Below are 11967 nucleotides of genomic sequence, written 5' to 3'. Positions count from 1 at the left end.
CGGACCGGCACGGCACACGAACCGGCCCGTGTAACTCGTGAACGAATAAAAACATGTTGTATTCGTTATTCGGCACGGCACGTGGCGAATAACCGGTCATGTGCACAGTGTACTGGTTCCATCAATTTATAGCACATTTTACTTTGAGTCATGACACAGTGTTAAAATACTATTAAAGTAGAGAAAAAAAGTACTAGTAATATTTTAAATTCAACATTTGCCTAATTGCCTTAATATACTAGTTCGGATTCAAAAATAGTCTCTGACATATTTTAATACCAATAAATAGAATATAAGCATTATTCTAACTTTCAATTTAATCAATTGATTAAATTTTACAAGGTACTTTAATAATTCGATTTTTAAAATTCAATTGATCATTATATATTTATCATTTTAATGTAACAAGGATAGTAAATTAATAATATTTAATTATTTTACTATATCAAATTAGTTACTTTAATTATTTCCGATTATTCGATTGAGCGCTATAAAATAGCTCCATCAATTAATTAATATCGATTATCGATTAACAACATTCGATAAAAGTTGAATCTCTATTATGTTAATATAACTTACAATAATAATTAAATCTGGTGTTAGCTAAATATCTATAAGAAAATATTATTAGTACTCAAAGATAAGATTGTGCTAGCCAATTGCTAATGCTAAATCTCAATGTTATATAAAAGTCTGTTTTACTTATTTATAATCTAAGTCTGTTTGTACAAACTAGAAAACAAAACAAAAGAAAAAACAAAAAAAAGGTAAACAGAATGTGGGTGGGAGGTGGCGAGGTGGGAGGTGTCAAATCAGGTGGGAGGTGTAAGTGAGGAGGCCCGCATTTATTCGGAAAGTGTTTAGTTGTTTTATTTGTTAAACAGGCCCGAACTACCAGACTCGCCGGAACTATTAAAATTGTCTAATTCGCAAGCCGTTCACGGCTTACAATTTCTTCTGGTGAACCGGACCGCCGGAAATTCGGCCCGGCACGGTCGGCCCGACTGTGTGGCCGGCTCTAATTACAAGCACGAGTATTATAGAACATGTATGGTACATGCACAATTAAGCGATGCCAAATTCATTTAGGTTGATTCTCAAACTTTTGGAATAGACGCGATTTCGATTTCAGTTGTACCAAACATTGTCTATATTATATTCAATCGCCCATGTATAAGTCGTTCAAAATAAAAAATTATTCAATACACGATCTCTCTTGCAATGCTTTGTAAAACTCAAACAAGAGATAAGAATATTTACAAGAAACTTTGTTTAGCACTGATCCTTCAAATTTCGTGTGATGAAATTGTAACTTTTCATCTAAAGGGTCCGTCTGATTTGGCTCATGGATAAATAAATGTGAGAATACTTAAAAGTCTAGAAAAAGGGCTAAAATAAGAATATAAATACATTAGTCAGCCACGTCCGCTCTTCGTCTGGATCTGCAATTAGTCAAGAGTATACTATTAGACTGCCAAATGATGTTTCATCAGTTGGACTGTTTTTGGTCAAATCTATCTATAACAGATTAACAGACCAGGTCAGTTCCTGCTTTAATACAAGGGACTAGCTATGCATGCACCTCGTATCCCTCCTTTTCAGATATGTTTTCTTGATCAGGACTAGCTGAAATAACCAATCCTTTCAAGCATCTCAGAACAGGCTATCCTAGCAAAATACTATCTAAAGTTTGGGGAAAGAAACAGTCCAACACAATATTAAAATTAGGCCTTGCTCCCACAATAAGTGATTACGAGGTAAAATAATTTCATCTCACTTTTTGGAATGAAAATTTTAGAATAAAAATGTGTCAAATTTATGTTCATCACCATTATAAGATAATGGTAAAATATTTTTATTTCACTTTTGAAATGAAAATGTGTCAAATTTATGTTTATCACCTCTTGCTTTCGGTCCTTTTTAAAACTCAAAAGTACGATTATGAGAAAATGTGAAACTACTTTATTTACCTATAAATCACTTTCCTTCTTTTTAAAAACTCGGTACAAGGGGTAAATACAATCATGCAACTGAAGCAACAGGAAAAGCAAGATATAAATCATATTTAGAAGCCAATTCTGTTTCATTAGTATAACATTCTAGACACCGATATAAATAGCAAGCATTCTACAAGTTTCTCAAAAATGTGCACATAAACTTGGTTCGGGTAAATAAATAACACAGAGAGATTATTTAGCTAAGCGGCTTTCAGAGAAGGATAAGTCCAGCGTTGCGGCTACATATCACTACCTAAGACTACATTTCAAAATGTTGATGCTGACCTAGTTATCAACAACCTCAATTAGGGTCGTCTCATAATCGCTAGGCGCCACAAAACCATGTAAATTCATAACTGTTGCTGCCACATTGGCCAGCCCACCATTAGGGACATCCTTGCGGAATCTGACACCAGGTGACAGTCCCGGACCACCAATCGCAATTGGAACCTAAAATGATAAGATCAAATATTATATTAGGAACGAACAAATGAAAAATGCAATACCTGCTGACAGGGCTAAATCTCCTTAGCGACAAGTATAACAATTAATTTAGTATTAGAAATAATAATAACAATGTGCCAGATAATTTGTTCTTAATTCATGCCAGTACTGTAATTAGTCACACACAAACATAAGACATGTATACATAGTAGTCTGGTCCAAGAATTTATAACATACTACAAAAATATGATACTTACCAGAACATAACATAGCTCAGTGTTGGAGAACTACTTGATAATCTTAGTTAAACTTCACTCAGTCAAAGAATATACTAAATTGCACTGTTACGTTTTGTTGTGCTCTCAAGTATTGGGACTGTAAATAGAAGACCCCATCAACAGAATGCTCCTTGTCAAAAATGACAAGTTCCCAGTTCATCTGGTCCAACAGGATGTAATACCTCTGACTGAGCTATCTTATAGTTAATAAATAGGATGGCCCTAACATATACTTAAAATATCTGCATTTACTGTAGCTGATCCAGGATCCTCAAAGAAACAAACAATCAACATCTGGTAAAGACTATTCATATACTTCATCATTTGCAAACTAAACTCATTTAGTACTCTTGAGAGATTATGGCGCCGCCTTGTGAAAAATCATTTTTCAAAATGTTTTGAGACGGTAAACACATAACAAATGTGGATAGATTGAGGCCTTACCGGTTCAAGAGTGTGAGAAGTGAGTATTGAAACGTTTCCATTTTTATCAACAAGTGGTTCCCCTTTCTTGTCTCTCTTAACCATGTCCTCTGCATTTCCATGATCTGCAGTAACAACATATATCCCTCCCACTTGCTCAATCGCATCAAGGATTATCTGCACAATAAATCAGGTTATGAAAATGTAACTCATGGCTAATCATTGTTTGACATGCAGCTACCTGGTTGTATATGATATCCAATTCAAAGAATGTTTCCCTATATATCACACATCACTGTGCATTCTATTATTAACTAAAGTTCATGGACATGACAGTAACAGTAAGAAATAACACGAGATACTGCTCAAATTTTTCAACATGACTGATAGCTACAATCGGTTGAATAAAGAAAATTACTAGCATATCCTGTTTACAGAACCTGAACCTAAAATATATATTTAAGAAAGAAGAAAAGAATGGAACAATGCCAAAGTCAGATTAAAGATCTTTTAAAATCTCAAGGCAAATATTTCTGGAGAATGCCGGTATAATATATCTAGAGAATGCTGATATATACCTTGACAGCTTCATCAGCAGCTTTGCAAGCCACAACTGTTGCTTCAATGTCACCAGTATGCCCCACCATGTCTCCATTTGGCAGGTTAACACGTACCTGACATACAAAAATTAAAATAAATAGATTTCTAACCAATATGAACAATGTTTGTTGGACAGTGTTTCTTGCAGGTAAATACATAGGTAATGTCGAAAAAGGTCCAAAAGGCTACCTGATGGAATTTACGACCAAGGATGGCATCCCTTGCCTTCTCGGCAATCTCCAAGGCCTTCATCTTTGGTTGGACGTTGAAGGTAATCCCAACGTCACTTTGAATTTCAACATATTCTTCCATATCTGGGTTGAAATATCCAGAGCGGTTTCCATTCCAGAAAAAGGTAACATGACCAAATTTAACAGTCTCACTGATCCGATAAAAGAACAAGACAATTTGGTTAATGTTGCAACTCAGTAATAATCTTTACATACATAGGAAGAGAAGTCGAGAAAAATGTATTAAATGAAATGATTCAAGTTTGACAAATAGGTTATGCAGTTATACAAGTAATGTATACTTTATGTTAAACACGCGAAGTTACGAAGTTAATCACTTTCTTTGTAATCATTACAAGGGTAAATCGTAAATCACACTTTGCAACTTCAGACCTGATCTCTATCACACTTGAGTTTGACACTTCTATGCATGTACCATTCTAGTTTACATAACACATCACACACCAATTCCGCTTACGGTGCCTCTCAATTTCATTTCTACCCTGGTGTATCAGTAGAATTTTTCATAACAGTGGTACTCTTACTAAATACATGTATTTGTAATGAAAAGTGATGTTGTTCTTGGTAGAACACATTGTATTAGTTTAAAATGCAAGATAGTTCCAACTTTCCATAGAAACCAATAGCCTAAAGCAATTGTCTGTATTCAGAGTTTCTAATAAACAATAAAGATAGAATCTTAGAGTCAAACTAGTGAGAGTCTGAGTACAAAAAGAGTGATGATTATAGTGCACTATGCCACTACACTAGTCCATCCAAACATGTGTGAGTGTGTGTGCGTGTGTGTGTGTGAAAAAGACAAAAGCACTGTAGTAAAATTTGAAAACAGTAATGGAAACATATAACGTTGGGCAACTAACCTGCAAGCATAAGTACGTACACCGTTATGTGTCAGGTATTCACCAGATGTTCTATCTATCTCCGGAGGAGAAACAAGGTAGTGACTTGGCAGCTTCAGCTCTCCATCGTACTGAAGCATCCCGGCATAACGAATTTTAGGAACTCGAACTCGATCAAATTTATCAAAGTTCTCATATTCAAATGCCTTGGCAGCCATCACCATACGATCTGCTCTGTAGTTAAATGTTACCACGGCATCTCCGTCAACAATGGGCCCAACTGCCTTGTCATTTTCATCTACTATAACGAAAGGAGGTAAATACTGATCATTAGCATTGGGTTGCGCTCTTAAAGTTTTAATAGCTTCAAGGGCACTCTTGAATTTGTGTGGTGCTTCACCAAGGACTTGCGCATCCCATCCTCTTTTTACAACATTCCAGTCATTCTGCGAAAAAAACCACTCTTGTTTTAGTTGCTCTTTTAAAAAGGTAAAGCTGTGTTGAAGTCAAGAAATTATTGTGTTTGGACTTTGAATCATGCATACAACATCAAACAGGAGGGCCTATTTAGCACCACATTCAGCAACCAATACATGCATTTCTGTGTAAGGTGCAATTAAAATTATTGGCCATGCACTGGCAGAGAATCACAACTTCAACAATACCACTAATAAGAAGTTTGGTCTCCAAAGAAAAGTGATTAGAATATAAGACATTATAGAACTAGTAAATATATAGCCTGCTAATATGATGTGGCTTTTACATCTATTAAATGCTGGGAGGGGCTAAAGTTGAATAAATTAAACAAGATTTTTACACAATTAATCTACCTCGTATCGATCCATTGTAACATGCATCCGACCTCCACCCGATGCAAACTTCGCATCAACGCCTTTTTCACGCAATTTAGCCAGATCATTCTCAATAGTTTCAACAAAGCCAACACTTGAACCATCCAATACATCACGGCCATCAGTGAGAGCATGAATGCGGATTCTTTTGGCACCATGCTCGCTGGCACCTTTCAGCAACAACTACATCCAAAAGACACAAAATTTAGTAATAATTCTAGTTTCACCTTTACAAAGGAACAATCATAACAACATCAGATATAAATTAAACTTGCAACTCAAAAGTAAATTTACCTGCAACTGATCAAGCCGGGAGTGGACACCACCATCACTCAACAGCCCAATGAGGTGCAATGTGCCACTTTCAAAAGATTCCTTAATGTACTTAAATCCATCTCCTTCAAAAAGCTTTCCAGACTCCAGTGCGAGGTCACAGAGCTTTGCACTATAAACAAATCGAATCCCAAAGTTAGGAAACTCGTATATTCAAAACTAGTTCAGTTCTCCTACTAACAGTACATCTAATAATTCAGTTAAAAAATGTGAGCCTGGTCTAAAAAATGTGAGTCTGATCATTGTTTTTTTTTGCTAATTTGTCTGATCATTGCTGTGCTGTGCCTAGACTTGTTCCCAAAATCGAAATATAAAATCAATCTGGTACTTAATTCTATCAAAATGCATTAAGAAAAATATTACGAGAAGAGGGGCTAATTACCCTTGAGCAAAAATGCGACCTGCACCGAGAGCATTATGACCGACCTCACTGTTACCCATATCATCCTCCGTAGGAAGCCCCACAGCAGTCCCATGTGCCCTCACCAATCTCCATTTATCAGGTGCACCCTTCAAATCAAAACAAACCAATAATTATTTATAAACACACACAACACCGAACAAACAGAACAACTGTCGATGCGTAAATAAGAGAGAGAGAGAGAGAGAGCATAACCACAAAACAGATCAATTAACGACATAAAAACGAATTAGAGAGAGAGAGAGAGATCAATTAACGATAACAAACGACAGAGAGAGAGATTATACATTTTTTAGGGAATCCATGGTAGGAGTATCGGCATTAGCAATACAATTAAACTTATTAGGTTTAGCTTCACCCCATCCATCCAAAACCACCATAGCCACGATCTTACCCTTGGGTAATTTCGGATGATCCTCCAATTTCCATGTATTACCACTGCTACCCATTTTCACTATATTCTCCAATACACGTAAATTCACAAAGGAGAAGAGCAGAGACGTAGCTTAATTGAGTTTTTATTTAAGCGAGTGACGAATAAAAAGATTGAAAAACAGGGCAGGCATATATTTCTTTTCCAAGCTGTTCAAGTTATACAAAAGGCTACAACGAAGGAAAGACTTGGTAGCCACACCACTACCATATCTCACGGAAGACACGCGTCGCCCGTCGTTTCCTGCATGTTCTAGAACCTTCAAATTTCGTAATGGACTCTCCAAAATTAATCGCAATGGGCCAGCAATGACAGAAATTAAAAATAACAATTTTTTTGACATAAAACGCTGAAAATACATCGTTTGGGATACGCATTTTCCATTGGGTACACATTTGTAATTTTCTTATATATCCAATTATCGAATGCATATTATACTTACCTAATTAGGAAATATGTAACTAAAATGATATTTTCGATCATATATTTTAAAAATAGGTAATTTAAACAACTATACCCAAAAAGGAGTATTTGTCAAGTCAAGTGTATATAAAAAGCCTAGGATTGATGGGGACAACAATTTAATAAAAATATTATATTAATATCTTTTAATGAGAGATAAAATATGTACTAATTTTAAATATCATTAAGGTAATCTGTAATGTTTATTATGCTAATTATTTTAATATAAATCTGGATCGACTTTAAATTTTGATAAATTCAATAATATATATTATCTCAAAATAGGTAGATTTAATTTTAAAATATTTTATTTATAATATATGAATACAAAAAAAATAGATGTTGATATTAGTTATTTGATCATTAATATATTTTTGTATTCTAGTTATTTAACTATTAAATTTAATTTCATTTGAAGAAATTGAAATACTATGTGCGCCATACATACAATAATCTCATATATTGAAAGTTACCGAATAACTCATTTCTTAATTTTGTAATCTATATCTAAGTTGGCACTAAATTTTTAATTTTTAATTTGATCAAATGCACGATCCATTTTTAGGTGTCTGTCATTGTGTTAGATTTGTATGATATACTCTCCCGGTCCTGTCCATTGACTTTTCAAAGTCAAGTACATTGGATATTTATTTAATAAATATGGTCAAACGTATAAATTATTTAAAAAAAATATTAAAAAATAGTTTATAGAATACAGTATAAAATTAATTTTTTAGTTTATCCAAATATAAACATATAATTTTTAATTCATGGTCAAACTATAATGAATTTGACTTTCGAATTATGGTACATTTGTTATACAAATCTTTATCTATATGAAATGACTAATTTATCAGCCTTAGCCTCTCTTGTGAATTAACTTAATTATGTCATGTATATCTGGTGTATATTAAATATCAAACTAAAAGCCTTGGTTGTTGTCATGGTACGAGAGTGTCTAAAATTTGATTTTTGTTTCATCTTTATTGTTTCTATCATAAATCATTTTTTCAATCATTAATCATTTTTTAACACTCATGGAGTAGTATCTCATGGCTGGTAATCAAAATGAAATCCAAGGAAGATAGTTTTGCTAGATTCAAACTGGACGATGAGGAGTAGGGTAGAGCATGGGTCAGTTCGGATCATTTTTTGAATAAAACAGAAACCACAACCGTATATCTTCGGTTTTAAAAATCAAAAACCGCAACCGTAACCAAACTAACGGTTCGGTTTCGGTTTTAAAAACCTCGATTTCGGTTTATATCGGTTCGGTTTCGGTTACAAAACCGGACGAATAAAAAAGAAATAAAAAATATTTAGTTCTAAGTAAAATTATGCTTAAATATATTTAGTCTAAATACTACATGAAGTTAAACACTTCAGACTCCTGGAAAACAAAGCTTCATTGTCATTTTTTTATCATTTGCATGTTGTTCAGAGTTCACTAGTAGTAGATATCATGGGCACATATATACAGTGCTTGTTTTTGCTAACAGAGTTTTACAGTGTCAATAAACCCCCCATATCTAATACTATATTCAGTTTCTAATTCAGTAGGTAGTAGTCCATTAAAGGTCAGATGACTTGTACACACGATACACAAAGTAACAGACACACTGAAATTACAAAATGCCTGGAATTTTTTTATAAAATTTATCTATATTTACATATAATTATATAATTAATTTATTAATATTAATTATCGGTTCAGTTCGGTTTTTCCGGTTCGTTTAGGACTTATAACCGAAACCGCACCATTTAAATCGGTTCGGGTATATATTTTTCGGTTTCGGTTTCAGATCGGTTTTTCTCGACTTGGCTTTTACCCGTTTTTATCGGTTTCGGTTCGGTTTCGGTTCGGTTTCGGTTCGGTTTCAGTTTTTAATTTAGTTTTTTGCTCAGCCTAATGAGGAGAATGAAGGCATTTCGTATGAGGAAAATACAGAGGAACTATCAGAAATTGACGTTAGATAGTGTTTGGTAGGAAGATTCTTAACGGATTCACCCATCGATTTTTCAGGCAATGCAGCATAAAATGACATCTCTTTGGAGGCCTGGGAAAGGAGTTTATATCAAATAGGTGGATAGAAATATATATTTATTTAGTTTTATCATGAGATTGACATTGCAAGGGTGATAGAAGGTAGCCCCTGGACGTTTGGCAGGTTCACGTTGATCTTTGAAAGTATGAAAGAAGAAGATAACATCCGTACGATGGTAATCAATAAACTCGACTTGTAGGTACAACTTCACTGAATGAATGCATGGTTCATGTCACACAGAGAAGTAGTTGATGTTGGGAATTACATAGGAAAATTTGTTGAGTCTAACAGCAACAACTTTGTAGGAGTATGGCGTGAATATCTAGGGCTCATACTACGATCTATCTGGAAAAGCCTTTAAAGAGAATAATGAAGCTTCGCAAAAGTCATGATAACTGGACATGAGTGAATTTCAAATATGAGGGAGTTCCCACCTTTTATTTTATTTGTGGGATGGTTGAGCATGGAGAAAAATTATGTGAGAAGAACTTTAACACATCATTGGAGGAAATTGAAAAACTCTACGTAGTATGGATGAAAGCTGACCCTAGAAGGCGTACACACACCTTGGAAGTCAAATGGTTAAGACAGAGTAGTAAAAATCGGTGAAATTTTCGGCTGAGACGACGGGGGATGAGGGTAGGGTGATTAGTGCCACAAAAATCGCAGTCAATAATAAGAATCCTGTAAATGTAGGAAACATAACAGATGTGGCAACAAATTTAAAAAACACGGGGGATGAAGGGAAAAGTGGATTGGGTGGGTTTAGTGGATAAAATATCACTAAACAAGATTTAGTGTTGGCAAATGAGATTCTAACAGATGATGATTTTGTATCACATGAGGATGTAGGGTTGCAAATTCCGGACCAAAAAAGACGCAGAATAAAGCCCAATGAAAGTGGGCCACCTAACACGTCACATGTGAGAGATACATACATGTCACAGGAGGATATAATAATGGGCTTGAATCTAAAAAACTTGATTATGACGGGATCTGCAATGCAGACCCGCCCATCATCATGAATACTCCAAGTTGGAACTGCCGCGGGTTGGGCCTTCCTCGAAATATTCAGTTCCTTACGGGCGTAGTCCATCAAGTAAAGCCCATGATCGTTTTTGTGTGAAACCGAAGTCAAGTTAAAATGGGTTTAGCTGAAGCTAGGATACCAAGGAATGTTTGCCGTAGAGCCTATAAGAAGGAGCGAGGGTTTAGGAATGTTTTGGAAAGATAACGACCATGCTGAGGTGCTAAGATTTTTTCAGCATCACATTGATGTCATATTTAACATGGATAATAGGGATTTATGGCGTTTGACTTGTTTATATGGAGATCCCAACAGGGCGTTAAGAAGGAAAACGTGGGACTTACTATGTAATCTAGCCAGGGACTCCAAGTTACCTTGGTGCGTGATAGGAGACATATATAATGTGGTTAGTATAGGAGATAAGGTAGGAGGTTCTCAGTATCCTAGTGGACTGATAGAGGGTTTCAACGAAGCTCTATAAGATTCGGGACTTATTGATATGGAGATGGTTGGTCATCCGTTTACGTGGGAAAGAGGGAGGGATACTGAAAATTGGATGAAGATACGGCTGGACAGAGCATTGACAAATACAGATTGGTTGAACATGTTCCCCATGGCCAAACTTTACAATCTTGAAAGTACTTCCAATGACCATAGCCCAAATTTACTTGTTCCTCAGGTAACTTCAAATGTCCAAACTCAATATCATTTTAAATTTGAAAATGCATGGATGACGGAACCGATGTGTGAAGTTATTTTCCGTGATGGTTGGTCAAGTGATGAGGAGAGGACTATTATGCATAAAATAAATGTATGAAATCGTAACTTATCCATATGGGGAAGGAAGTTAACTGGGAATTTCAGTGGAAAAATTAAAGCTTGCAAAATTAAAATGAAGCAGTATAGAGGCAGAAGAGATGTTAAGTCGACGGTGAAGTATAAAGAAGCTAGGGACAAGTTAACAAATATATCAAACCAAAGAGAAATTTTCTGGAGGCAGAGGTCAAAGCAATTATGGTTTCGGGTAGGGGATCGAAATAGCAAATATTTTCACTGGTGTGCTTCTACTAGAAGGAGAAATAATCAAATTAACAAGCTTAAAAATGATGATGGTCAATGGATGGAATGGGAGAATGGGCTTAGAGATTTAATGTCGGATTATTGTTTGAAGTTGTTTGCAGCTTCAGAGATTGATTGGCGGGAGGTGGTAAGTTACATACCTACAAAAGTTACGAGAGATCAGAATGATATGTTGCTACAACAGGTCATGGTGGAAGAAGTCAAACAAGCCCTATTTCAAATGAACTCGGACAAGGCACTAGGCCTTGATGGAATGACACCGGGGTTTTACTAGAGGTATTGGCATATTGTGGGTCAAGATATAATTAAAATAGTTCATAATTTCAGTGGAGTTCTTTTGAAGGAGTTCAACAATACTAATATTGTGCTAATTCCCAAGAAAAAATGTCCAATCATGGTTACTGATCTAAGGCCAATATCGTTATGTAACGTGTTGGTCAAATTGTTGCCAAGGTGATTGCGAACATACTAAAAAAGGTACTT

At 35.2% G+C, this 11967-nt stretch overlaps 2 protein-coding genes across 2 annotated transcripts; one reads left to right on the top strand and one right to left on the bottom strand.

Moving 5' to 3' along the window:
- Nucleotides 1–2062: 2062 nt before the first annotated feature.
- Nucleotides 2063–7102, bottom strand: LOC141711799 (2,3-bisphosphoglycerate-independent phosphoglycerate mutase). Its single transcript, XM_074514479.1, has 9 exons — nt 6725–7102; nt 6399–6526; nt 5978–6128; nt 5663–5866; nt 4854–5278; nt 3932–4124; nt 3721–3816; nt 3164–3319; nt 2063–2447 (listed from the first exon to the last, which is right to left on the bottom strand). Exons 1-9 carry the CDS (start codon nt 6884–6886, stop codon nt 2283–2285), a joined length of 1680 nt encoding a protein of 559 aa, XP_074370580.1. The 5' UTR covers nt 6887–7102; the 3' UTR covers nt 2063–2282.
- A 3801-nt stretch (nt 7103–10903) lies between these two features.
- On the top strand, nt 10904–11758 carry LOC141713919 (uncharacterized). The gene is made up of 2 exons (XM_074517481.1): nt 10904–11083; nt 11306–11758. The coding sequence occupies exons 1-2, from the start codon at nt 10904–10906 to the stop codon at nt 11756–11758; spliced, it is 633 nt and encodes a 210-aa protein (XP_074373582.1).
- The last annotated feature ends 209 nt before the right edge of the window (nt 11759–11967 follow it).

The sequence above is a fragment of the Apium graveolens genome, chromosome 3, assembly GCF_009905375.1.
Source record: "Apium graveolens cultivar Ventura chromosome 3, ASM990537v1, whole genome shotgun sequence".
NCBI lineage: Eukaryota > Viridiplantae > Streptophyta > Magnoliopsida > Apiales > Apiaceae > Apium > Apium graveolens.
This window is presented reverse-complemented; position numbering and strand designations above follow the sequence as displayed.